The sequence below is a fragment of the Carcharhinus amblyrhynchos genome, chromosome 4, assembly GCF_965287045.1.
Source record: "Carcharhinus amblyrhynchos chromosome 4, sCarAmb.v2.hapA, whole genome shotgun sequence".
NCBI classification, from domain to species: domain Eukaryota; kingdom Metazoa; phylum Chordata; class Chondrichthyes; order Carcharhiniformes; family Carcharhinidae; genus Carcharhinus; species Carcharhinus amblyrhynchos.
In genome coordinates, this window is record NC_137327.1 from 1255825 (window position 1) to 1283509 (window position 27685).

At 45.1% G+C, this 27685-nt stretch overlaps 3 protein-coding genes across 17 annotated transcripts in view; 2 read left to right on the forward strand and 1 right to left on the reverse strand.

The window, feature by feature from the left end:
* cbfa2t3 (CBFA2/RUNX1 partner transcriptional co-repressor 3) overlaps positions 1 to 1855 on the forward strand; it is a 147656-nt gene extending 145801 nt beyond the window's left edge. For 8 of the 15 annotated variants that reach the window (XM_080186618.1, XM_080186620.1, XM_080186617.1 and 5 more), the window contains one exon: positions 1251 to 1854. In XM_080186618.1, coding sequence (XP_080042744.1) covers positions 1251 to 1577 — 327 coding nt within the window. In that variant the 3' untranslated portion in view covers positions 1578 to 1854. Of the gene's footprint in view, positions 1 to 1250 lie in introns of all 15 variants that reach the window. The other 7 variants (XM_080186628.1, XM_080186626.1, XM_080186629.1 and 4 more) reach the window with 2 other exon arrangements.
* A 10964-nt stretch (positions 1856 to 12819) lies between these two features.
* On the reverse strand, positions 12820 to 27114 carry trappc2l (trafficking protein particle complex subunit 2L). Its single transcript, XM_080186634.1, has 5 exons — positions 27007 to 27114; positions 23018 to 23190; positions 19328 to 19415; positions 14256 to 14335; positions 12820 to 13164 (listed from the first exon to the last, which is right to left on the reverse strand). Exons 1-5 carry the CDS (start codon positions 27037 to 27039, stop codon positions 13119 to 13121), a joined length of 420 nt encoding a protein of 139 aa, XP_080042760.1. The 5' UTR covers positions 27040 to 27114; the 3' UTR covers positions 12820 to 13118.
* galns (galactosamine (N-acetyl)-6-sulfatase) overlaps positions 27085 to 27685 on the forward strand; it is a 49505-nt gene continuing 48904 nt past the window's right edge. The window contains exon 1 of the mRNA XM_080186633.1: positions 27085 to 27192. Coding sequence (XP_080042759.1) covers positions 27085 to 27192 — 108 coding nt within the window. The remainder of the gene's footprint in view (positions 27193 to 27685) is intronic.

Sequence of the window (27685 nt, forward strand, 5' to 3'; positions counted from 1 at the left end):
AAACACCAAATCATACACGGCTATGGACCAAGTGCTGGAAAATAGCTTTCAAATAGATATTTGCTTGGTTGGTGCACATGCGAAAGGGCCTCTTTCTGTGCTGTAAAACTCGATGATTGATGTCTCCTCATCGATGTCACTAATATAGATTATAAATAGCTGAGGCTCCAGCACTGATCCCTGTAACTCGCCACCATTCACTGCCTGCCCATTTGAAATATTCTGTTTATGTCCAATCTCAGCTTTCTATCCATGCTAAAATATCAGCCCCAAATCCATCAGCTTTTATCTTGCCTATCCATGTTTTGTGTAGCACCTTATTGAATGTTTTTTGGAAATTCAGGTATATTACATTTACTGGTTCCTCTTTATCTATCTTGACACTGGTGATAACCTCTGGCATTTTGTCTTGACACCAACATATTGGGTTAAACAGGCTTTGGTTTGACTTGTTATTGTCACATGCATAAAGTGAAAAATATTGTTTTTTGCATGCTATATAGACAAAGCATACCGTACATAGAGTACATAGGGGAGAAGGCAGGAGAAGGGGCAGAATGTAGTGTTACAGTCATAGCTAGGGTGTAGAGAAAGGTAATATAAGGTTGGTCCATTTAAAGGTCTGGTGGCAGCAGGGAAGAAACTGATACCGGAGTTGAGGGGGTTGAGCTATGAGGAAAGGCTGAATAGACTGGGCTTGTACTTGTTAGAGTTTAGAAGGATGAGGGGGGATCTTATTGAGACGTATAAGATGATGAATGGGATGGATAGGATAGAGGTGGAGAGGTTCTTCCCGCTCAGAAAGGTCAGCAGGACTAGAGGGCACAGCCTCAAGATAAAGGGGGGCGGTTTAGAACGGAGTTGAGGAGGAACTTCTTCACTCAAAGGGTGGTGAATTCTGGAATTCTCTGCCCGTTGAAGTGGTGGAGGCTGCCTCGCTAAATATTTTTAAGACGCAGGTAGATAGGTTTTTGGTAGGCAAGGGAATTAAGGGTTATGGGGAGAAAGCGGGAAAGTGGAACTGAGCCACTTCAGATCAGCCATGATCTTGTTGAATGGCGGGGCAGGCTCGAAGGGCTAGATGGCCTACTCCTGCTCCTATTTCTTATGTTCTTATGTTCTTATGAGACAGTGTGGAGGAAGCTGCACTCTATCTAATTCTGTGCTGTAAGTATAGCTCAGTAACGTTCTTGTATAAGAGCTGATGTTGTGTAGCGCAGCCGATGATGGTTGAAGCTTGTGTCTTTCAGAGTTGTTGGAACTGTGGTCGGAAGGCAAGTGAAACCTGCAGTGGTTGTAACACAGCACGATACTGCGGCTCCTTCTGTCAGCACAGGGACTGGGAGAAGCATCACCATGTCTGTGGACAGAATTTCCAGGAGCTGCAAGGTTGCAGCATTGGCAACAGGTCCAGCCCCAGCAGACACAGCAGTGTATCCAGCAGCAACAGCCTGGGTCCCACAGATATCAGTGGCAGCAGCAATGGGGCCAGGAGCCCTAGGGACACTGGATCTACAACTGCCTCTTGCTCTGTCTCTCCCCCCACCCCAATTATTGTGGAAGCTGTCTCCCACTAACCCACAGTGAAACTCTGCACCTATCAGGAGACTCCTTCAAAATTTTGATCTCTGAATGATCTCTTGTCACTTGTTAACCCTCAATCTTTCTCAAAGATAAAGAAATGCACCTGCTAATTGATCAATGTTTGGTTATTTACCAAATGTTCAGTGTGACAGATTGTGAGCAGCTGTTTCTCTGGGTTGTGGCCTGTGCTGCCTTTGGCCAGAAACATCAACAAGATCCAAGAAAACACCTGAGACAGCTTCCAAAATGCCAAAACTAATCACCCCCCAGAGCCCCCCCACCGCACCCTGAGCACCCCCACCACCACCACCACCACCCCATTCCTGCATCGCACCTCGACCCCCCCAGCCCATAATCGCACCCCGACCCCCCCAGCCCATCATCACACCCCGACCCCCCCCCCAGGAACCCCAACCCACTCTATCGCACCCGAACCCCCCCCCCACCCCAGAACCCCCAAATCCCCACTGCACCCCTTCCCACCGTCCCCACCCTCCAGACTCTCCTACTCACCCTCATGGTACCTGTCCTCACATACACATACACACCTGTGTTCACACTCACACAGCACAGAGCAAACTACTTTGCTAGCCACCAAGAAGATACCAGATGCACCTCAACACCAACTTAAACCCAAAAATACACCCTCTCCCTGTCCTGTGCTGCAGGAAGTCAGCGATTTGGAGCAAGTGTGGAGCCTTCGGCCATGGTGAAGCAGATCCACAACACAATGCTCCTGGACTTCAGTCAATTTACAGACCTCATTTATTTACTTCCTAAAGAGCCAGTTCCAACAGAACCAGAGAGCGAGTGTGTGAAGGATTCACTGGCAGTTCTGAATATGAGGAAAGCAGCCACCGAGGAAATGCCTGATTTTTGCTTTATTGCAGAGAGCAAGAGAAAGATTTCAATAAATGTGACAATCGGTTAATTTTTAAGATCATTTTTAAGCATGAACGTAGTTTTGATTTGCTGTACTCTTTAAATTGTCTACCTCCCTTCAGTCTTTTCTCTCACTCTATTTCTGGTGCAGGTCTCCATAAGAGCAGGTTGTGATGTATAAATGTGTTGTTGCTGTTGTGTTCCAATGTGATCCTCTGTGTTGTTCTTTTCCTGAGCAGACTGAACTTGGAGACAGAAAATAATAAATGTTACTCCAGCTGGCTCCTCGCCACTTTTCCCCTTTCCACCATTCCCCCTTTCCCGTTGGGAGTGTATGGTGCGGAGAGTTTCTCTCACTCAAATGCAGGCATTTATGATGAAACTACAGTTAAGTTTTATAAGTTTAGGAATTTGAACAAGGAGATTATACTGTATATGTTGTATATTGGAGAATGATTCCCTGGGGTAACGGAGCTTCTTCTCTGCCTGCATACAATGCGAGTTACACCAAGATTGGGGGAAAGGCAAATTGTGCGGAGGGTGTGGAGAGTCTGCAGAAGGATCTAGATAGGCTGGGCAAATGGGCCAGGAACTGGCAAATGGAATTTAATGTTGGCAAGTGTGAGGTGGTCCACTTTGGTAGGAATAATGGTAGGAAGGACTATTACTTACATGGTGAAAAACTGCAGCAGGCGACAGTGCACAGGGACCTTGGGGTCCTTGTGCATGAGTCGCAAAAACCCAGCCTGCAGGTGCAGCAGGTGGTCAGGAAGGCGAATGGGATGCTGGCCTTCATAGCGAAGGGGATTGAATATAAAAGTAGGGAGGTCTTGCTGCAGCTGTATAGGGCATTGGTGAGGCCGCAGCTGGAGTACTGTGTGCAGTTTTGGGCGCCGCACCTGCGCAAAGATATTTTGGCCCTGGAGGGAGTGCAGAGGAGGTTTACTAGGCTGATACCAGAGTTGAGGGGATTGAGCTATGAGGAGAGGCTGAATAAACTAGGCTTGTACTCGTTAGAGTTTAGAAGAATGAGGGGAGATCTCATTGAGACGTATAAGATGATGAATGGGATGGATAGGATAGAGGTGGAGAGACTCTTCCCGCTCAGAAAGGACAGTAGGACTAGGGGGCACAGCCTCAAGATAAGGGGGAGGCAGTTTAGAACGGAGTTGAGGAGGAACTTCTTCACTCAAAGGGTGGTGAATCTCTGGAATTCTCTGCCCGTTGAAGTGGTGGAGGCTACCTCACTAAATATTTTTAAGAAGCGGGTTGATGGGTTCTTGATAAGAGAGGGGATTAAGGGTTATGGGGAGAGGGTGGGAAAGTGGAACTGAGCCACGACAGATCAGCCATGATCTTATTGAATGGCGGGGCAGGCTCGAAGGGCTAGATGGCCTACTCCTGCTCCTATTTCTTATGTTCTTATGTACCTGTTACTTCGAGGATGGTCTGGAAGTCATCGCTCTCAACATGGTTGGTGGCAAACCTCTGCCGTCATTGTCTTTACACTGGTGGTACGTCTGGCATTTGTTTTTGCATGAACGTCATTGGTGGTGGGTTTAACCAACGTTGAACTAGAGGTAGTCTTGGTATGATCAGTAGATGAGGCTTCCTCAGCAGTGCCAGTTGAAAGATGGTTCAGGTCAGGACTTTGTATGGCTCATTATTCGTTGGAGCAAGCGGAGAGAAAGTTGCACAGAGTAAAGGTAAGCGATTGCTTTTGTAAAGATTTTCGCAGGCTTTTTAACGGTATTTCTGCTTTAAAAGTTAGACAGGAAGTGGGCCGTGGGGGTTTGTGGGAAGGGATTTTTTTGCCGCGCAAAGTATAAAAGGAGGGTTGCAGTAGACAGTGGGCAGCGGAGTGAGAGGGAAGCAGAGTGAGCTGTAAGGGCTTTGGATAACAGGGCTTGGGAGAAAAGGGCAAGGTAAGTTTAAATTCTTAACTGTGTTTAGAATTCACCAGGAGACTGAGATGGAGGGACATGTGATGTGCTGTTTCTGTATGATGTGGGAGCTGGTGGACCCCAAGGTCCTTCCCAGTGACCATGTCTGCAGTAAGTGCTGGTTGCTTGAAGAGCTCCAGCTCAAAGTAGATGAACTGACCTCTGAGCTTCGGACACTGAGGCTCATCAGGGAGGGGGAATGTAACCTGGATAATGGGTTACAAGAATGAGTCACACCCCCTAGACTGACTAACTCTGAGGGTCAGGAACAAGAGGGTGTTGCTGAGGGGAGGAAGGGTGAGAGGAAGGAGGGGGGAGTTGGGGAAGAAGGGTGAGACGAAGGAGGGGGGAGTGGGGAGGAAGGAGGGGGGAGTTGGGGAGGAAGGAGGGGGGAGTTGGGGAGGAAGGAGGGGGGGACCCAAAGGCCTCAGCCCCTGAATCTGCACAACAGGTTTGAGGTTCTTGCTCCCAGTGTGGACGAGAATGAGGGCTGCAAGGTTGATGAGCAAACTGCCCACGGTACAGTGGTGCAGACACGGTTAAAGAGGAAGAAGTAAAGAGGAATGTAGTGGTAATTGGGGATAGTGTAGTTAGGGGCATAGACACTGTCTTTTGTCACAATGATAAAGAATACCGAAGGGTGTGTTGTCTGCCTGGTGCTCGGGTCCAGGATGTCTCATCTGGGCTGCAGAGGAACCTGGAGTGGGAGGGTGAGAATCCGGTCATTGTGGTACATGTGGGTGCCAACGACATAGGCAGAATGGGAACTAAGGATCTGTAGAGGGAGTATGAAAAGCTGGGAATCAAATTAAAAAGCAGAACCGACAAGGTGGTTATCTCTGGATTACTACCTGAACCACATGCAGATGGACGCAGGGTAAATAGGATTAAAGAAATGAATGGGTGGCTCAGGGATTGGTGTGGGAGGAATGGGTTTGAATTTATGGGGCATTGGCACCAGTATTGGGGCAGGTGGGACCTGTTCAGATGGGATGGTCTTCATCTGAACCGTGCTGGGACCAGAGTCCTGGCGAATTGTATAACTAGGACTGTAGATAGGGCTTCAAACTAATGGGGGGAGGGGGTGCGGGGGGGGGGGAGAAATTACAATATCTAAAGTAAAAGAGAGGGTACGGGCACGGGAAAATGTTGAGGATGTCCCAGTAATAAAGGGAGTAGGGGGCATGAGAAAGGTTGGTAGCATTCCTTCAAATAAAGTCCAGATAAAGGCTGGGATAAAGACACTTTACCTGAATGCACGAAGCATTTGGAACAAAGTGAATGAGCTGATGGCACAAATCAGCACAAATGGATATGATCTGGTGGCCATTACGGAAACGTGGTTGCAGGGTGACAGGGACTGGGAGCTGAATGTCCAGGGGTATCAAATGTTTAGGAAGTATAGACGGGAGGAAAAAGGGGGTGGAGTAGCTCTGCTGTTTAAGGATAATATCAGGGTGGTAGTAAGGGAAAATATAGGCTCCAAAGAGCAGAACGTGGAATCGTTGTGGGTGGAGATAAGGAACAGTAAGGGGAGGAAGACACTGGTGGGTGTGGTCTATAGGCCCCCAAATAATAACTCTGAGGTGGGGCGGGCTGTAAACAAGCAAATAAATGATGCGTGCAGAAACGGAACGGTGATAATTATGGGGGATTTTAATCTCCATATTGATTGGATGACCCAAGTCGGACGCGGTAGGCTTGAGGAAGAGTTCTTGGAATGCTTTTGGGATAGTTTCCTTGAACAGTATGTGACAGAACCAACGAGGGAGTGAGCTATCTTAGATCTGGTGTTGTGTAACGAGGCACGTAGAATTAGGGATCTTCTTGTGAGGGATCCTCTTGGGACGAGTGATCATAGTATGGTCGAATTTTTGATGCAGATGGAGGATGAGAAAGTAGGGTCCCATACCTGTGTCCTCTGTTTGAGTAGAGGGGAGTACGATAGGATGAGAGAGGAATTGGCGAATGTAGATTGAGAGTGCAGATTGGTTGGTAGGACGGCTGAGGAACAGTGGCGGATTTTTAAGGAGATCTTTTTCGGTGCTCAGCAGAAATATATTCCGATGGTAAAGAAGGAATGTAGGAGAAGGGATAACCAGCCATGGGTATCTAAGGAAATAAAGGCGAGTATTAAATTAAAAGCTGATGTGTTCAGTGGCAAAAAGTAGTGGGCAATTAGAAGATTGGGAAAAATTTAAAAATCAACAAAGAATGACTAAGAAGTTGATAAAGGAAGGATAGACTATGAAGCTAAACTAGCACTGAATATAAAAAAGGACAGTAAGAGTTTTTACAAATATATAAAGACGAGAAGGCTGGCTAGAGTGAATGTTGGACCCTTAGAGGATGAGAGGGGGGGATTTAGCGGTGGGAGATGAGGAAATGGCTGAGGCTTTAAATACGTTTTTTGCCTTGGTCTTCACGGAGGAGGACACGAATAGTTTGCCGGATCTTAAAGACAGGAGGATAGTAGGAGTTGAAGACCTTAATAAAATTACTGTCACTAGAGAGGTAGTGCTTGATAGACTAACGGGACTGAAGGTGGACAAGTCCCCAGGACCGGATGGAATGCATCCCAGGGTTCTGAAAGGCATGGCAGAGGTGATAGTAGATGCCTTAGTGATTATTTACCAAAATTTGCTGGATTCTGGGGAAGTGCCGGAAGATTTGAAAACGGCTCATGTTGCGCCGCTGTTTAAAAAAGGTAGCAGGCAAAAGGCAGGGAATTATAGGGCAGTTAGTTTAACGTCTGTAGTTGGAAAAATGCTAGAATCCATCATCAAAGAAGAAATAGCGAGGCACCTAGAAAAGAATGGTTTGCTAGAGTAGATGCAGCACGGATTCGTTAAGGGGAAGTTGTGTTTGACGAATTTATTGGATTTCACCGGTGGATGTGGTGTTTTTAAGATTTCCAAAAGGTGTTTGATAAGGTGCCTCATAAAAGGTTGCTGCAGAAGGTTAGGGTGCACGGAGATGGGGGTAAGGTGTTAGCGTGGATAGAGGATTGGCTGTCTAATAGGAAGCAGAGAGTTGGAATCAATGGGTGCTACTCTGGTTGGCAGTTGTGACTAGTGGAGTGCCACAGGGATCGGTGCTGGGGCCTCAGCTATTTACCATTTATATAGATGATCTGGAGGAGGGGGCTGAGTGTAGGGTGATGAAATTTGCTGATGACACGAAGATGAGTGGAAAAGCAAGTTGTGTGGAAGGTGTGGAAAGTCTGCAGAGAGATCTGGATAGGCTGAGTGAGTGGGCAAGGACCTGGCAGATGGAGTATAATGTCAGCATGTGTGAGGTTATCCACTTTGGCAAAAATAATAGTAGGAGGGATTATTATTTAAAAGGCGAAAAGCTGCAGCATGCTATGTTGCAGAGGGACCTGGGGGTCCTTGTGCACAAGTCGCAAAAACCCAGTCTGCAGATGCAGCAGGTAATCAAGAAGGCAAATGGGATGTTGGCCTTTATAGCGAGGGGGATAGAATATAAAAGTAGGGAGGTCTTGCTGCAACCGTACAGGGTACTGGTGAGGCCGCAGCTGGAGTACTGTGTGCAGTTTTGGTTGCCGCACTTGCGCAAGGATATATTGGCCTTGGAGGGAGTGCAGAGGAGGTTCACTAGGCTGATACCGGAGATGAGGGGGTTGGACTATGAAGAGAGACTAAATAGACTGGGTCTGTACTCGTTGGAGTTTAGAGGAGTTATAGAGAAGTATAAGATAATGAAGGGGATGGATAGAGGTAGAGAGATTCTTCCCACTTAGAAAAGATAGGACTAGAGGAAACAGCCTCAAGATAAGAAGGGGGGCAGTTTAGATCAGAGTTGAGGAGGAACTTCTTCACTCAAAGGGTGGTGAGTCTCTGGAATTCTCTGCCTGTTGAAGTGGTGGAGGCTACCTCGCTGAATATGTTTAAGTCATGGGAAGATAGGTTTCTGATAGACAGGGGAATTAAGGGTTATGGGGAGAAAGCAGGAAAGTGGAACTGATCCACTTCAGATCAACCATGATCTTATTGAATGGTGGGGCAGGCTCGAAGGACTAGATGACCTACTCCTGCTCATATGTCTTATGTTCTTATGAAGCTGAATTCTCAACAGATTCCAATTCCAGCAGATCTGTTCTCCCAGCTAATAACTGGTCCACATCTCAACTAGATATCATCTCTGTCGTAACAGGTCCAGTTTGTGCAAGGATTGTGGCAGAAACCCATTCCTCTCCTATGGAGTAATTAGCAGCCATAATTCCTTGCCCTTGATGGAAAATTCTGCTTTGCTTTTCCAATGTTCCCATTTGTCCTTGTTGCAGTTGCACAATCTGTTTGGTTTTCAAAGGTTTTAAAAAAACGATTACAATCAGCATTTGATCTGTCATCTTTAATGGAGGAGGGGTCTTGGTCATGGAATGTGCAGTATTCTTGTACACTAGTAGGACATCGTTCAGACATTTGATCAGCAAACCGTGTTCCCTGGTTGCTCTCAAAGTATGTTTCATGGTTTGGACAAAATGTTCCACTAGTCCATTACTTGTAGGATGATATAACATGATATGTTGAACACCATTTTCTTGTAAGAAACTTTTGAATTTGAGACACACAAATTGAGGTCCGTTATCGCTTAGCAGTTGTTCAGGAAATCCAAAACAATTAAATACTCTTCCTTGCGCCTCAATAGTCTTCTCAGATGAGATAGATTTCACCACAGCGACCTCCAGCTACTTAGTGTTAGCACTGATCATTACTAAGAACATACATCCTTTGAAAGTTCCTACAAAATCCACATGCACTCATTGCCAAGCCTCTTCAGGTCATTCCCATGGTTGCAGCGATGCTAAGGGTGACAGGTTTTTTACCTTTGCACAGGAAGAACACATTTCAACTTTCTCCTCAGTTTCCTCATCCAGTTCAGGCCACCAGAAGTAACTTCTCACTATTTCCCTCATTTATACAATTCTACTATGTTCCTCATGTAGCTTCTCGAACACCCACTTCCTCAATGGTGGCAGAATGATCACATTGAGCCCCAGAGAAGACATCCTGACTGCATTGCCTGTTCCAATCTCCTAGAATTATAGAATTTCAGGTTGGGTGTTAATTTCAAATTCTTTCCTCCTAAAACCATATCCATTAGTTTTGAAAACACAGGCTCAGTGTGTTTGCTCACTTGTCTAGAAGTGTCAGATGTGTTGTCTCCTTGTTCAAAAGTAGAAGATATTCCTACTTGAGTAGTTTGATGAACTACCTGGCAGTGACAATCTTGAAAGTCCATCCACATTACCATGAAGACTTGATTGTTGATACTTAATCGTGTACGTATGTGGAGACAAAAGCAATGCTTATCTTTGCATTCTATTTATTGTTCATGACAGAATTCCCAAGTGTGATCCAAAAATGGTAGTTAGTGGATGATGATCCATCAACAACATAGACTCTCTCCCACACAGGAACTGATGGAATTTCTTTACTCCAAGGATGATCTCTAGTGTTTCCCTTTCAATCTGGACACAGGTAGAGGATGTAGTCAAGAAGGCGTATGGTGTACTAGGTTTCATTAATCGAGGGATTGAGTTTAGGAGTCAGGAGATAATTCTGCAACTTTATAAGACCCTTGTCAGACTCCACTTGGAGTACTGTGCACAGTTCTGGTTGCCTCACTGCAGGAAGGATGTGGAAGCTAGTGAGAGGGTGCAGAGGAGATTTACAAGGATGTTGCCTGGATTGGGTGGCATACCTTACGAAGATAGGTAGAGGGAGCTAGGTCTCTTCTCCCTGGAGAGATAGGATGAGAGGTGACCTGATAGGGGTTTATAAGATGTTGAGAGGTATAGATAGGGTGGATTCTCGGAGGCTATTTCCCAGGGCTGAAATGGTCACTACGAGAGGACACAGGTTTAAGATGCTGGGGAGTAGGTACAGAGGAAATGTCAGGGTTAAGTTTTTCACTCAAAGACTGGCGAGTGAGTGGAATCGGCTGCCGTCGGTGGTGGTAGAGGCGAACTTGTTGGGGTCTTTTAAGAGACTTCTGGATGAGTACATGGGATTTAATGGGATTGAGGGTTATAGATAGGCCTGGTAGGTAGGGATATGATCGGTGCAACTTGTGGGCCAAAGGGCCTGTTTGTGCTGTAGTGTTCTATGTTCTATAGTTACTGTCAGACATACTCAAAGTTCAAGATGCAAAAGCAATGGGTTTTTCTTCACCTGATGGCATGATATAAGAGACCACTGCTCCTATATTGTAAGGGAATGTATCACAAGCTACTTGTATGGATACAGCAAGATCAAAAGCCTCTTGCCAATCCTGCAAATGTGTCAATGTGGTCCTGTTCCACACATGATGCTGGATTAATGGTGACCTTGAAATTTCCACAAATCCTCATGGATCCATCTTTCTTGATGACTGGAACTATTGATTTGGGCCATTCACTAGTGCTGACTGTTCCAAGACTCCCATCTTCACAAGTCATTTACGCAAGAACATAAGAAATAGGAGGAGTAGGCTATCTAGCCCTTCGAGCCTGTCCCGCCATTCAATAAGATCATGGCTGATCTGATAGTGGTTCAGTTCCACTTACCCACCTGCTCCCCATAACCCTTAATTCCCTTATCGATCAGAAATCTATCTACTCGTGACTTAAATATATTCAACGAGGTAGCCTCCACTACTTCAATGGGCAGAGAATTCCAGAGGTTCACCACCCTCTGAGAGAAGAAGTTCCTCCTCAACTCTGTTCTAAACTGACCCACCCCCCCCCCCCTCCACTTATTTTGAGGCTGTGCCCTGTAGTTCTGGTTTCCTTTCTAAGTGGAAAGAATCTCTCCACCTCATTTCAAGTTAGCTTCCACCTTCAGCCTAAAAGTACGTGGTATAGACTTTGCCTTCAAGTATTTTGCTTGGCTTCCTCCTTTTATTTTCAGTTGAACTGCAAAATCTTTTGTGCTCCCTAATTCTCCATCAGAAACACTTTGTTTCTTTAAAATTTTTGTAAGACCTGATCGGGGTTGGGGAGATAGGGCCTGGGTGGATTGTGGTTGGTGCAGACTCGATGGGCCGAATGGCCTCTTTCTGTACTGTAGGATTCTATGATTCTCCATTGGTCATCATACTGATTTTTGGCCCAGTTGGGTCAAATCTTCACCAGATGTGTACGACCCCTCAATCCTGCCATTTTTCTACGAACAGAAGTTTCCAACATTTCCTTGATCTTTCTTTCACACAAGGCAAAAACCAGAGCTTCAGCCTTTTATTTACCACACACAACTCTATACTCACTTTAGATTTGTCGTTACTCATGTTCACCAAGCCCATCAGCTCCGGAACACATACAAAAAGGTTTTTTCTAGCTTTTCTTTTCCCAGCTTCTTCCTGGGTGGCGAGCACTGTTCATCATCCTTGCAGCCGGTTTTTTGTTGTACGTTGGCGAATGATGCTAGGGAGAACAGAGGCTTTAGAACAACAGACCTTTATTTACAGGTGCATGTTGTCTTACATAGCTGCTTCTTCCCTACCTGCTTCACATGCTAGGGATGTGTGACATCACTTCCAATAAACACATTAATCAAGCAGAACTCAGAAGGCAATAAGAATTACAAATACATGACAGCAAGGACCTTTTTCAGCTGCTAGGGTGTGTAAAAAGCTTCCCTATAGCTTGCAAAGATTTGATAAGTAAACTAAAAAGTGGCGGAAACAGGAAAAACATGAAAGGTTTTGATATTTTGTAAATGTTCAGGGGTTTGCTCATATACCAAAAGCATCACAATTCAGACACAAATGAGATGAGGTTCAAATTATATTTAGAATTCAGAGCAGGTACACCAAGGGGTAATATTTTTGCAGATTCAAATAACAAACATGATGTATCCAACAAACTATTTCATAAGTTCTTAAACACATCTCCACTTAACTGCACAGAGAAAAACCCACAGAACCTAAATATTTGGGGCACTTTCAATTCTGAAATTGAATCCAGGCACCTTATCTTCAATCAGCCATGGTTAGAAATGAAAGAATTAGCAAATAAGGGATTCAGTTAACCAAATAACACCTCAGCATTGGTGAAACTATATCTAAATTCCTTCTCCCTGGTACAAAAGGACACTTCCCTCTAACTCCACACAGTCTCAGGCCTACAGTCAGGACACACGAGTCTTGGGTTTCTCTTTTCACATAGTTATTATACAATTTAAATACAACAGTCTCCAGCATCATGATTCACTCTCTCCCACTCCTCTAAGCTTCTGGGAAATGACTAGGTATCATCTGTACACTTTACACTGGTCAGTGAGAACACCATCTTCTAAGTTCCTCCTCATGCCACTCAACCCAGCTCACCATGTCAGGAAATCCAAGATAACATTACAAAACAAACTGTTGTAAAGAGATGATGTTAAATCACGATTAAGACGGCGGGGGGGGGGGGGGGGGGGTGTGGTGGTGGGGAGTGGTGTTGGATGATCAAATCTTACAACAACTAAACTCAACTTTGCCTGATCGACAATGTGTTGGATTGAAACAGAAATATTATTCAGGCAAGTAACAAACACTGTCGGTTTGGTGAAACTTTCAATCCGCTTTAATTCGAATCCGATGGCATCTTCTGTGACGTTCTAGTTTATTCAGGACTGCACTGTCATTGAAAACCATGCTGGAAACTTAACGGAGAAGCTGGTGCACAACACAGGGCCAGAGGAGAGCGGGAATTCCAGAGTCTCAGCAGACCTGAACCATCATACCCGAAACCATGTTATCAAAGACCCTAAAACACAGAGCACAAGGCCATCAGTTACTGGAAGCATGCCAGAAACACAGGATCAAGAGGTAGTCACTGATACTAGGGGATTCTCACTGACTACCAGTTGGGTCCAGTCTCCAGGACCTACCACTGCCACCCCGTCACCACCCCCACTCCCATCCACCCGTGTCTCAAGTCAGCTGAAGTGATTAATTGATACTTTGGAATTTGCAAAGTGTCTTCAGAAACTGCAGAATGAATTGTTCTTGCAGATGGCTGATTTAGAATGATGATCTACACAAGACATTCTATGACTGGACACAAAGTGAAGAAATTTTCCCCCCTTTCCCACCTGTACCATCAAAGAAGAAAACACAGGAACAGGCCCTTCGGCCCTCCAAGCCTGTGCCGATTATGATGCCCTAACTAAAAAAATCTGCCCTTGCTCAGTCTGTACCAGTGGAGTGCAGAGTGCACTCAGGCTGTGATTCACAAGCACAACTAGGTACCACTTCTCCAGTGTTGACACACAGGAAAATGAGGACTGGTCAGGGACTATACAGAGGGTTCCACCTCACACTGAATCCCTTCCTCACTCTCATCTATCAAACAGCAAGAGGGGGGAAAACTGCTCAAAAGAACAGATATAAATGATGATAGCTACAGGAAGAGGCCATTCAGCCCCTCAAACCTATCCCACCATTCATCTCAACTTCATTTATCTTTGCTCTAAATCCCTCAATACCCTTTTAAAAAAATCTATCAATAGTAGTGTTGTAGATTTCAACTAATTTCCATTTTTCAGGCTTTTGGGTACTGTTGAATGAATCTACCTTGTATTAAGTTGTTCTTTCTCTACACCCTATGACTATAACACTACATTCTGCACTCTCTCCTTCCTTCTCCTGTATGTACTTTATGGATGGTATGTTTTATCTGTAATAGTGCACAAGAAACAATACTTTTCATTGTATCCCAACACGTGACAATAATAAATCAAATCAAAACAAAGCTTCCATTTTCCCCAGCCCTCATCAACACAACAAATATACATCAGAACCAAAGAACAAATCAGAGTTACTTTAATCCTATGTTCTGTCCCAAACACTGCTTACTTGGACTGAATCAATTCTCCTGGGTTGTAGAATGGATTACACATGACATCTGTGTAGGAGTTATGGAGTTTTCTGAACATCTGGAGAAAAGCACACACAAGTGAAATAATGACGCCTGCATTGTGGATTATATTAATGAATTGTTCAGTAATATTCCAAACTTGAAAATGAGTTACAATAAAATATGATGAGGCAACTACACTTGTGTTAAGCAACTGCAGCTTGAGGAACTTTGGCTCTGAGTTAATGAGTTGCAATCTGACATTGGAATCTACATGGAGGGGAAATGTTATCTGGATGCACACATCCCTTACATTAGGCACATCAGATTGGTCCCTGGTCAGGGATGGATAGGTGTTACTGTCAGAGTAGAAGGTTTGGAGATCGGGAAGAGAACAATGGAGAAGCTCAAGTTTTTGCACTTGTTCACCAGATGACATCCAGGGTTGGAGAGGTACTTGGGACTTGGGTCTGTACTCGTTGGAGTTTAGAAGGCTGAGGGGGGATCTTATAGAGACATACAAGATAATGAAAGGGATGGATAGGGTAGAGGTAGAGAGATTCTTCCCGCTTAGAAAGGATAGCAGAACTAGAGGGCACAGCCTCAAAATAAGGAGGGGGGGGCAGTTTAGATCGGAGTTGAGGAGAAATTTCTTCAATCAAAGGGTGGTGAATCTCTGGAATTCTCTGCCTGTTGAAGTGGTGGAGGCTACCTCGCTGAATATATTTAAGTCACAGGTAGATAGAATTCTGATAGACAAGGGAATTAAGGGTTATGGGGAGAAAGCGGGAAAGTGGAACTGATCCACTTCAGATCAGCCATGATCTTACTGAATGGCAGGGCAGGCTCGAAGAGCTAGATGGCCTACTCCTGCTCCTATTTCTTATGTTCTCATGAAGGGGCAGCGCTCCAAAAGCTTGTGCTACCAAATAGCCTGTTGGACTTTAATCTAGTGTTAGGAGACTCCTTACTGTACAAAAATTAGTGGCAGGTGAGATTGGGAAAACTTTAGAAACCAGCAAAGAATGACAAAAAAAGTAAAGGACTGAAGTACGAGAGAAAACTAGCGAGATACAAAAAGGACAGTAAAAGACTGCACAAGTCTATAGAAAAGCAAAAGAGCAGCAACACTGAGAACTGGTTCCAAAAACAAACTGGGAAATAATTAATAGGAAACAAGGACATGACAGTATTTTCAACAAGTAGAAGACACACAAAGCAATAGGAACCTAGGAGCAGGGGTGGGCCATTCAGCCCATTGATCCTGCTCCACAATTCAATTAGATTATGGTTGATCAACCCCCCCCCCCCAAGACCACTTTCCCCTGAAACCACTAGTCTCCAGAAATCTATCGATTTCTGTCTTGAGCATGTTCAATGACTGAGCTGCCACAGCCCACTGGGATAGAGAGTTTCAAATATTCACCATCCTCTGAGCAAGGAAATTTCTCACCTTGATCTTAAGTGGCCAACCTATTGTCTTGAGACTGTGGCCCTAGATTTTATAGTAAAGCTCCCTCTACACTGTCCCCATCAAACACTGAAAGAAGTCTCACAACACCAGCTTAAAGTCCAACCCATCAAACACTCCCAGGACAGGTATAGCACAGGGTTACATTGAACAGTGCAGCACAGTACAGGCCCTTTGGCCCTCGATGTTGTACCGAGTTATGTTCGAACCCAAGATCAAGCAGGCCATTCAATGGGCTGAATGGCCCACCCCTGCTCCTAGGTTCCTATTGCTTTGTGTGTCTTCTACTTGGAAGACAGGTACAAAATCTGAACTTTAGGAACTTGGCCTATAATTATCAGGGTCATTCCTATTTCCTTTCTTAAAGGGAGGAACAACCTTCGCCACTCTCCAGTCCTCTGGCACAATCCCTGTTGATAGTGAGGACCCAAAGATCAAAGTCAACGGCTCCGCAATCTCATCCCTTGCCTCCCAAAGTATCCTAAGATGTATCCCATCTGGCCCAGGGGACTTATCAACCCTCAGGTTTTTCAAAATTGCTACTACATCTTCCCTCAGAACATCTACTTCCTCCATCCTATAAGCCTGTATCACACATTCATCCTCAAAAGCATGGCCCTCTCCTTAGTGAACACTGAAGTATTCATTCAACGCCTCTCCCATCTCTTCTGACTCCATGCACAAGTTCCCAGTATTATCCTTGACTGACACTAACCTCACCCTGGTCATTCCTTTATTTCTCACATAACAGTAAAAAGCCTTGGGATTAGATACAGAGTAAAGCTCCCTCTACACTGTCCCCCATCAAACACTCCCAGGACAGGTACAGCACAGGGTTAGATACAGAGTAAAGCTCCCTCCACACTGTCACTATCAAACACTGAGTACCTCAAGCCCACGGACTTCCTCACAATACTCCACTTCCCCAGCTTCCACCCTAACTACGTTAAAGAAGCCATCCGTTATGGACAAGCCCTCCGTATACACAGGATCTGCTCAGATGAGGAAGATCGCAACAGACAGCTCCAGACGCTGAAAGATGCACTTATAAGAACAGGATATGGTGCTCGACTCATTGATCGACAGTTCCGATGAGCCACAGTGAAAAACCACACCGACCTGCTCAGAAGAAAAACATGGGACACGGCGGACAGAATACCCTTCATTATCCAGTACTTCCCCGGACCAGAGAAGCTACTACATCTGCTCCAGAGCCTTCAACATGTCACTGATGAAGACAAACATCTTGCCAAAGCCACCCCGACACCCCAACTTCTTGCCTTCAAACCGCACAACCTCAAACAGACCATTGTCCACAGCAAACTACCCAGCTTTCAGGAGAACAGTGACCACGACACCTCACAACTCTGCCACAGAACCTCTGCAAGACTTGACAGATCATCGACACAGATGCCATCATCTTACGTGGGAACATCATCCGCCAGGTACACAGTAGATACTCTTGCAACTTGGCCAACGTTGTCTACCTGATACGCTGCAGGAAAGGATGTCCCGAAGCATGGTACGCTGGGGAGACCGTGCAGATGCTACAATGGATGAATGAACACTGCTTGACAATCACCAAGCAAGAGTGTTCTCTTCCTGTTGGCAAACACTTCAGCGGTCACGGGCATTTGGCCTCTGATCTTCAGGTAAACGTTCTTCAAGGTGGCCTTCACGACACACGACAGCGCAGAGTCGCTGAGCAGAGACTGATAGCCAAGTTCCACACATGAGGACGGCCTCAACTGGGATCTTGGGTTCATGTCACAGTATCTGTAACCTCCCACAACTCGCCTGGACTTGCAAAATCTCACTAATGATAGCCACGGGTGAGGTGCCTGAAGATTGGAGATTGGCAAACGTTGTGCCTTTGTTTAAAAAGGGCTGCAGAGAAAAGCCCTTATGTTTTTAGAGATGCAAAGACTGATAAGGGACAGTCAGCATGGCTCTGTGAGTGGAAAAGCATATCTCACAAATTTAATTGAATTTTATGAAGGGGTAACCAAGAAGGTAGATGAGGAAAGTGCAATTGATGTTGTCTGCATGGACTTTGACAAGGTACGACATGGTAGGTTGTTACATAAGGTTAAATCTCACGGGATCCAGTGTGAGGTATCTAAATGGATACAAAATTGGCTTCTGTTGTTGAGAGTGGTTTTTCAAACTAGAGGCCTGTGACCAGCGGTGTATCTCTGGGATCAGTGCTGGGCCCACTGTTATTTGTCATTTATATTAATGATTTGGATGAGAATATAGGAGGCATGGTTTGTAAGTTGGCAGGTGACACCAAGATTGGTGGCATGGTGGACTGTGAAGAAAGTTATCTCCAATTGCAGCAGGATCTTGATCAATTGGGCCAGTGGGCTGACAAATGGCAGATGGAGTTTAATTTAGATAAATGTGAGGTGATGCATTTTGGTAGACTGAACCAGGGCAGGACTTGCTCAGTTAACGGTAGAGCGTTGGGAAGAATTACAGAACAAAGAGATCTAGAGGTACAGGTTCATAGCTCCTTGAAAGTGGAATCACAGGTGGACAGAGTGGTGAAGAAGGCATTCGGCATGCTTGGTTTCATTGGTCAGAACATTGAATATAGGAGTTGGGACGTCTTGTTGAAGTTGTACAAGATATTGGTAAGGCCACACTTGGAATACTGTGTACAATTCTGGTCACCCTATTATAGAAAGGATATTATTAAACAAGAAAGAGTGCAGAAAAGATTTACTAGGATGCTACCAGGACTTGAGGGATTGATTTATGAGGAGAGGCTGAATAGACTGGGACTTTTCCCTCTGGAACGTAGGAGGCTGAGGGATGATCTTACAGAGGTCTACAAAATAATGAGGGGCATAGACAAGGTAGATAGTCAATGTCTTTTCTCAAAGTTAGGGGAGTCTAAAACTAGAGGGCACAGGTTTAAGGTGAAAGGGGAGAGATACGAAAGTGTCCAGAGGGGCAATTTTTTCACACAGAGGGTGGTGAGTGTCTGGAACAAGCTGCCAGAGGTAGTAGTAGAGGCCAGTACAATTTCACCTTTTAAAAAGCATTTAGATAGTTACATGGGTATGATGGGTATAAAGGGATATGGGCCAAATGTGGGCAATTGGGATTAGTTTAGGGTTTTAAGAAAAGAGTGGCATGGACAAGTTGGGCCGAAGGGCCTGATTCCATGCTGTAAACCTCAATGATCTCTAACTATCCTGTCAGGAGACAATTCACATCTCTAACCTGTGCCTAATGCTCTCTCCATTCACATTGTCTGTACCTTTAAGACTTGATTTCGGAGCACTGCCCCTTCATCAGGTGAATGGGAGTTGTAACTCGCTCTCACCTAATGAAGGGGCAGTGCTCCGAAAGCTTGTGCTGACAAATAAACCTGTTGGACTTTAAGCTGGTGTTGTGAGACTTCTTACTGTGCCCATCAAACACTCCCAGGACAGGAACAGCACGGGGTTAGATACAGAGTAAAGCTCCCTCTACACTCTCCAAGGATAGGTACAACATGGGATTAGATACACAGAGTAAAGTTTCTTCTACACTGTCTCCATCAAACATCAAAGAGCACGTACAGCACGGGGTTAGATTACATTAACATACACTGCGGATTTCGTTGTCCCTCAATGCAATGTTGGAAGAATCTACAACAATAACAAATTTCACTTTCGTATTGGTGACGTAGCCATATCTGGAAACATCAGTGAAGGTCATAATTTATCAGGATGCAGACTTGCCCAATCTAAAACACCTGATCCCTGGTTGAATCCACAATATATTAATGTTCTAGGAAACTGGCCCAAATACCCGCAATGAATTCTCCCTCATGGCTACCTCTGCCAATCTGATTTTCCCAATGTACATGAAGATTAAAGTCCCCAAGATTAACAAACTACATTTTTTCCATGCTCTTATCATCTCCTGATATTTTTTCTGTCCGACAGTATAGATACCGGTTGGGACCGATAGATTATTCTCATCACTGTCATCTTCCTCTTGTTATTTCTTACCTTCATCCATATGGATTCTACATCTGCGATCCAAGATCATTTCCTGCTATCATACTTATTCCATCTCATACTGAGAAAGCTGCCCCACTACTTAAAGAGATGGTGGGAGAAATAGCAAATGTACACGTGGTAATTTACCAAAATTTGCTGGACTCTTTCCCACAGATTGGAAAACAGCAAATGTGACGCCACTGTTTAATAGAGGTAGACAAAAGGCAGGTAACTATAGGCCAGTTAGCTTAACTTCTGTAGTAGGAAAAATGCCTGAGTCTAACATCAAGGAAGAAATAGCGAGACATCTGGATATAAATTGTCCCATTTGTAAGATGCAGCACGGATTCATGAAGGGAAGGTTATGTTTGACTAACTTGGTGGAATTCTTTGAGAACATTACATGTGCAGTGGACAATGGGGAACCCATGGATGTGGTGTATCTGGATTTTCAAAAGGCATTTGACAAGATGCTGCACCAAAGACTGCTACATAACAAAGGTGCACAGTGTTACGGGTAATGTATTAGCATGGATAGAAGACTGGTTAACTAACAAAAAGCAAAGAGTAGGGGTAAATGGTTGTTTTTCTGGTTGACGATCAGCGACTAGTGGTGTGCCTCAGGGATCAGTGTTGGGACTGCAATTGTTTATGATTTACATAGATGATTTGCAGTTGGGGACCAAGTGTGGTGTGTCAAAATTCGCAGAAGACATTAAGATGGATGGAAGAGTAAAGTGTGCAGAGGACGCTGAAAGTCTGCAGAGGGATATAGATAATCTAAGTGAGTGGACAAGGGTCTGGCAGATGGAGTACAATGTTGGTAAATGTGATGTCATCCATTTTGGTAGGAATAACAGCAAAATGGACTATTATTTAAATGGTAAAAAATTGCAGCATGCTGCTGTGCAGAGGGACCTGGGTGTCCTTGTGCAGGAATCTCAAGGAGTTGGTTTGCAGGTACAGCAGGTAATTAAGAAGGCAATTGGAATTTTGTCCTCCATTGCTAGAAAGGTGGAGTTTAAAACAGCAAGGTTATGTTGCAGCTATATAAGGCACTGGTGAGGCCACACCTGGAGTACTGTGTACAATTTTGGTCTCCTTACTTGAGAAAGGATATACTGGCACTGGAGGGGGTGCAGAGGAGATTCACTAGATTGATTCTGGAGTTGAGGGTTGGCTTATGAGGAGAGACTGAGTAGACTGAGACTATACTCATTGGAATTCAGAAGAATGAGGCGGGATCTTATAGAAACATATAAGATTAAGAAGGGAATAGGTAAGATAGAAGCAGGGATGAAACTCGAACTGGGGGGCATAGACTCAAAATAAGGGAGAGCAGATTTAGAACTGAGTTGAGGAGGAACTTCTTCACCCAAAGAGTTGTAAATCTGTGGAATTCCCTGTCCAGTGAAGCAGTTGAGGCTATCTCATTGAATGTTTTTAAGGCAAGGATAAATTTTTGAACAGTAAAGAAATTAAGGGTTATGGTGAGCAGACGGGTAAGTGGAGCTGAGTCCACAAAAAGATCAGCCATTGAATGGTGGAGCAGGCTCAAGGGGCCAGAGGCTGACTCCTGCTCCTAGTTCTTATATTCTTATCCTTTCCTTCCTGCCTGTCCTTACAAAAATTCACAACTCCTGAATATTTAGTTCCCAGCTTTGATCTCCTTGTAACCACATCTCTAACTGCCACAAAACTGTACTCATTAACCTTAATTTGTGCAATTAGTTAATTTATTTTGTGCCAAATACTACATGCATTTACCTAAACAGCCGTTAATTTTGCCTTGTTACCATCTTTTCCTCCTTTGACCCTGTTTGTTACTGTTTTAATGTTTGTACACGCTGTCCTTTCCTGTGACAATCTGGGTATTGTTATCTAATATTCAGAAGCTTCCACACACTGAGCTAAGAAAAAAGATGGGAATGTGTCCCCTCCCCCGAATGAAAAGATGGGAAATGTGCCCCCCCAGCCCCCCTCCCTGAGTGAAAAGATGGGAGAGGCCTCCCCCAGAAGAACCATTGCACAAGAAATTTACTGCATTTCTGACATGCACTAGTCTCCTTCCCCAAACTACAGCAAGGTTACAGTCCCTCTTTCGAAAACGTATTGCCTTTACTACATGCCCATCCACTCTCTGCACTCTTATCCAATTCACAGCTGCTACCTGGGGATCTATATGCAACTTTCACACAGCTTTAATTCCTTCTCTATTTCTTTATGGATGGTTTCCACAACCTGCTAATCTTTTGTTGTATCCATTATTATCATTGAAGTGATTTCATCCTTTATCAGCGAGGCTATCCTTGAACTTCTACCATTTTCCCTACTCTGCCCGAGTTCAAATTCTGTCATCGACTTTTTAAAGCCTTTAATTGTACAGTCAGCCATCAAGTCTGCACCAACAATATTTACCACTAAAGGCACACTAACGCCATTTTCCAGCATTTGTCCCATACCCTTGAAATGTTACGACGTTTCAAGTGATCTAAATACTTTTTAAACGTTTCCCAGGCAGTGCACTCCAGATTCCCACCACAGAGTGAAAAAATGTTTTTCTCCAATGTCTTTGAATCTCCTGCCCATCACCCTAAAACTATTTCCTCTAATGATTGACCCCTTAACCAAGGGGAGTAGCTGCTTCCTAGTCACCCTGTCCATACCCCCCATCATCTTCTACAACCAATCATGTACCTCCTCAACCTTCTCTGCTCTAGAGAAAACAATCCAAGTCTATCCAATCTCTCCTTATAGTTCAAATGGTCCATCCCAGGCAACATCCTGGTGAATCTCCTCTGTACTGCCTCTAGTGCTATCACATCCTTCCTGAGTGAGGTGACCAGAACTGCACACAGTACTCCAGCTGTAGCCTAACCAACATTCTGTACAGCTCCAATGTAACCTTCCTGCAATTATACTCTATGTCACGACTAATAAAAATAGCCCATATGCCTTCTTTACTCTATCTACCCTATTCATCTGTTCTGCTGCCTTCAGAATCAGTGAGTAATGACCCCAAGAAGCATCTGTTCCTCTGAGCGTCCTAGTGTCCTGCCATTCATTAAATAATTCCTCATCCTGTTTCTTCTTCCAAAGTGCATCACCTCGCACTCAGCACGGTTAAATATCTGCCACTGCTCTGCCCATCTGACCAACCTATGTCTTCCTGTAACTTATGACCTCCTTTTTCACTATTAACCACCCTACCCTATCATCTGCAAACTTACTTATCACTCCCCTCACATTCTCATCTATATCATTTATATATATTTATGCACAATAAGGATACACTTTATAATCCTCAGTGGGGTAAAGCAGCCCCAAGTACAGCTCCCGTTGATCCACTAGAGCCTTCCCAACTGCTGAGATCTTCTCCTCCACAACATCCAGTGAAGTGTGAACCGTGTAGTGAAACTTCAGCTCATTCTCCGTCGGAACAGTTTTAATGTACAGTGGATAATTCTAAACAAGAGCAACAGACAGATCAACAAGTGAACTCAAAAAAAATTAGTGCAGCTGAAAATCTGAAATAAAATCAGAAAATGCTGGAAATACACAGTACATAGTACCATTCGAATTAGGAGTGGGAGTAGGCCACTCGGCCCCTTGAACCTGCTCTGCCATTCAATATCATGGCTGACCTGATTGTAACCTCAACCCCACGTTCCCCTTCTGCCCAAGTCTGGATAAAGGTCAGTAGATTTGATGGGCCAAATGTCCTCCTACTGAATTTCAGGGATTCTAAGATACTAGCTAGCTTTCTCTGATATTCTAGATATTCCCTCTTTATCTTTTCAACATTCTTTAATGTTCTTTATATTCTTCCCAATATTCTAACTCTGCCACTCGTCATTGCACAAATATATGATTTTTCTTTAAGTTTAATACTCTCTTTAACCATTTTAGTTAACCAGGAAGATGTGCCTTCCTCTTAGACTTTTCCTCTCATTGGAATATGTCTATTCTGAAATATTCCTTTAAATGTCTGTCACTGAACATCTGTTAATCCCATTTGCCAGTATCCTATAGCTAGTTTTCATGTTCTCATAGTTGCCCTTATTTAAGGTTAAAATACTGTACTCGAACACACTTTTCTCTCCCTCAAACTGAATGTAAAATTCTGAGCACTGATACCTTCAATTTGAGATCATCAGTGAATCCTATCTCATTGCACAATACCAGGTCCAGTATAGCCTATTCTCTGATTGGCCCTTGGATATGCTGTTCCAAAAAACAATCCCAAAAACATTCCATGAACTTCTCATCTATGCCAATTTTGACCATCTGATTTTTTCAATCTATGTGCAAATTAAAATTCGTGATTATTGCAGTACATTCCTGACAAGCTCCCATTATCTTTTATATTCTGACCTACAGTTACAATAATGTTGACATACATAGAAACATAGGAGCAGGAGGCGGCCATTTGGCCCTTCAAGCCTATTCCGCCACCCATTACGATCATGGCTGATCGTCCAACTCAATAGCCTAATCCTGCTTTGTCCCCATAACCTTTGATCCCATTCCCCTGAAGTGCTATATCCAGCCACCTCTCGAATACATTCAAAGTTTTGGTATCAACTACTTCCTGTAGTAATGAATACTACAGGCTCACCGCTCTTTGGATGAAGAAATGTCTTCTCAACATCCTAAATGGTCTAACCTGAATCCTCAGACTGTGACTCCTGGTTCTGGACTCCCACCATTGGGAACATCTATCCTGTCTAGTCCTGTTAGAATTTTACAAGCCTCTCTGGGATTCCCCCTCATTCGTCTGAACTCCAGTGAAAACAATCCTAACCTAGTTAATCTCCGTTCATCCCCGGAAACAGCTTGGTAAACATTCACCGCAGGAATAATGGTAGGAAGGATTATTACTTACGTGGAGAAAAACTGCAGCAGGCGACGGTGCAGAGGGACCTCGGGGTCCTTGTGCATGAGTCGCAAAAACCCAGCTTGCAGGTGCAGCAGGTGGTCAGGAAGGCGAATGGGATGCTGGCCTTCATAGCGAGGGGGATTGAATATAAAAGTAGGGAGGTCTTGCTGCGGCTGTATAGGGCATTGGTGAGGCCGCAGCTGGAGTACTGTGTGCAGTTTTGGGCGCCGTACTTATGCAAGGATATTTTAGCCTTGGAGGGAGTGCAGAGGAGGTTTACTAGGCTGATGCCGGAGTTGAGGGGGCTGAGCTATGAGGAGAGGCTGAATAGATTAGGCTTGTACTCGTTAGAGTTTAGAAGAATGAGGGGAGATCTCATTGAGACGTATAAGATGATGAATGGGATGGATAGGATAGAGGTGGAGAGACGCTTCCCGCTCAGAAAGGACAGTAGGACTAGGGGGCATAGCCTCAAGATAAAGGGGGGGGCGGTTGAGAACAGAATTGAGGAGGAACTTCTTCACTCAAAGGGTGGTGAATCTCTGGAATTCTCTGCCCGTTGAAGTGGTGGAGGCTGCCTCGCTAAATATTTTTAAGACGCGGGTTGATGGGTTTTTGATGAGAGAGGGGATTAAGGGTTATGGGGAGAGGGTGGGAATGTGGAACTGAGCCACGACAGATCAGCCATGATCTTATTGAATGGCGGGGCAGGCTCGAAGGGCTAGTTGGCCTACTCCTGCTCCTATTTCTTATGTTCTCAGGAGCAAGAACATCCTTCCTCAGAAAAGGAGATCAAAACTGCACACAATACTCTACGTGTGGCCTCACCAAGGCCCTGTATAATTGCAACAATACATCCCTGCTCCTGTACTCAAAACCTCTCGCAATGAAGGCCAACATGCTATTTGCCATCTTTACCGCCTGCTGCACCTGCATGCTTACCTTCAGCATTTCTTGAATGTTTACCATTGCCTATCCACTGTCATCCCTTTAAGTAACTCTCCCCAATCTACCAAGGTGAACCCATGCCTCATATCCTCATAGTTTCCTTTATTAAGATTCAGCACCCTAGTCTCCAGCTTGATAAAAAAAACTATCATTTATGTTATCATGTTATGGTTGCTCATCCCCAGGGGCCTTGTACAGCTAGACTGGCAATGATTCCCTTCTCATTACACAGTACCCAGTCTAAGATGACCTGCTCTCTGGTGGTTCCTCCACATACTGGTCAAGAAAACCATCCCGTGTACACTCCAGGAATTCCTCCTCTACGGCATTGTGGCTACTTTGATTTGCCCAGTCAAAGTGCAGATTAAAATCACCCATCATCACCAATATTCCCTTATCACATACATCACTAATTTTCTGTTTAATGCCATTCCCCATGTTACCGCAGTTTGGGGTCTGTATATGACACACACTAATGTTTTTTGCCCCTTGGTATTTCTCAACTCTACCTGTACAGACTCCATGTTGTCAGAGCCAATATCCTTTCTCGCTATTGTGTTATTTTCTCTTTAACCAGCAGTGCCACTCCACCAGCTTTTCCTTTATGCCTGTCCTTCCTAAATATTGAATACCCTGGGACATTCAATTCCCACCCCTGGTCACCCTGCAGCCATGTCTCCATAATCCCAATTATATTGTACCTGTTTACATCTATCTGCTCGATTAGTTCATCCACTTTATTGCAAATGTTCCACGCATTAAGGCACAGAGCCTTTAAGCTTGTCCTTTTAACATTGTTTGCCTTGCTCCCAATATTTTTCTTTATAGTCCTGTTTGAACTTTGTCTTTGGTTTCTCTATCATTTTTGTTTCTGCCTTTTGTTTTTGTGCTTGCTCCCTCCTCGCTGACTCTTTACAGAAGTTCCACTCTCCTAGCATATTAGTTTGCCATAGGCCTGTACACCATTCCCACAAGTGACAGAAGGTCAAACAGCATCAGTGGAAAGTTAATGTTTCTTAGAATCATTGAATGGTTACAGTACAGAAAGCCATTCAGCCCATCCTGTGGTGGAGGCTCTCTGGCAAGAGCAAATTTCCGAGCCCCATTTTTCACCTATAACCTTGTACATTCTTCCTATTCTGATAATCTAATTTCCCTCTCCTGAACCAAATCCAGCACACACATAAAACATGCTGGAAATTCTCAGCAGCTCTGAGAGAGAATGGAGTCAACGATTCGGGTCTGGGTGATCTCTCCACAGATACTGACAATTTATTGCACTGACTGTGATGTGGAAGCCTCTCCCCCCCCCGGGCCCTCAGTTCCCTCGCTCACATCACCGGGCCGCAGCATTGCGGCTCCCTGGAGGCTGCAATCTTCTGTCCCGCCCTGTCCCTCCTTCTGTCCGGTCTCTCCCCGTCCTCCCTCCTCCCCTGTCTCTCTCTCTCTCTCACCTCTTTGGCGATCACTGCCACACACACCGCCATCTTGCTCCAGCCCAGCTGACCCGGTCACGTGTGCGGCTCGCGGGGATGTGGCGGTTATTTTTTGGATTTTGTCTCGCGGCGGCGGCGGGAACCGGGGGCGCGTTCCCTGGGAACGGGAGCGCGCCCAACATCATCATCCTCCTCATGGACGACGTGAGCGATAAAGAGCGCGCTCCCAACACGCTGTCTTACGGCGCGCGCACCTTACCCCCGTAGCGCACCGTCCCCTTCAGCGCGCGCCCCCTCTCCCCTCAGCGCGCGCTCCCTCCTCCTCAGCACGTGCCCCCCTCTCCCCCCAGCACGCGCTCCCTCTCCCCCCAGCGCGCGCCTCCCTCTCCCCCCCAGCGCGCGCTCCCTCCTCCTCAGCACGTGCCCCCCTCTCCCCCCAGCACGCGCCCCCTCTCCCCCCAGCATGCGCCTCCTCCCCTCCAGCGTGCCACCCCCTTTCCCCAATGTGCTCCCCTTACTCTCCGAATGCTCGCCTCCCCCCAGCACGAGCTATTCCAACCCCTGCGCAACACACGTCTCCCCCACCAGCATGTTCTCCCAATCCCCCCAAGATGCGCACACTATTCCCCCCCCCCTAAACTGTGCACAGTACTCCAGGTGCAGTCTCACCAAGGCTCTGTGCAATTGCAGCGAAATG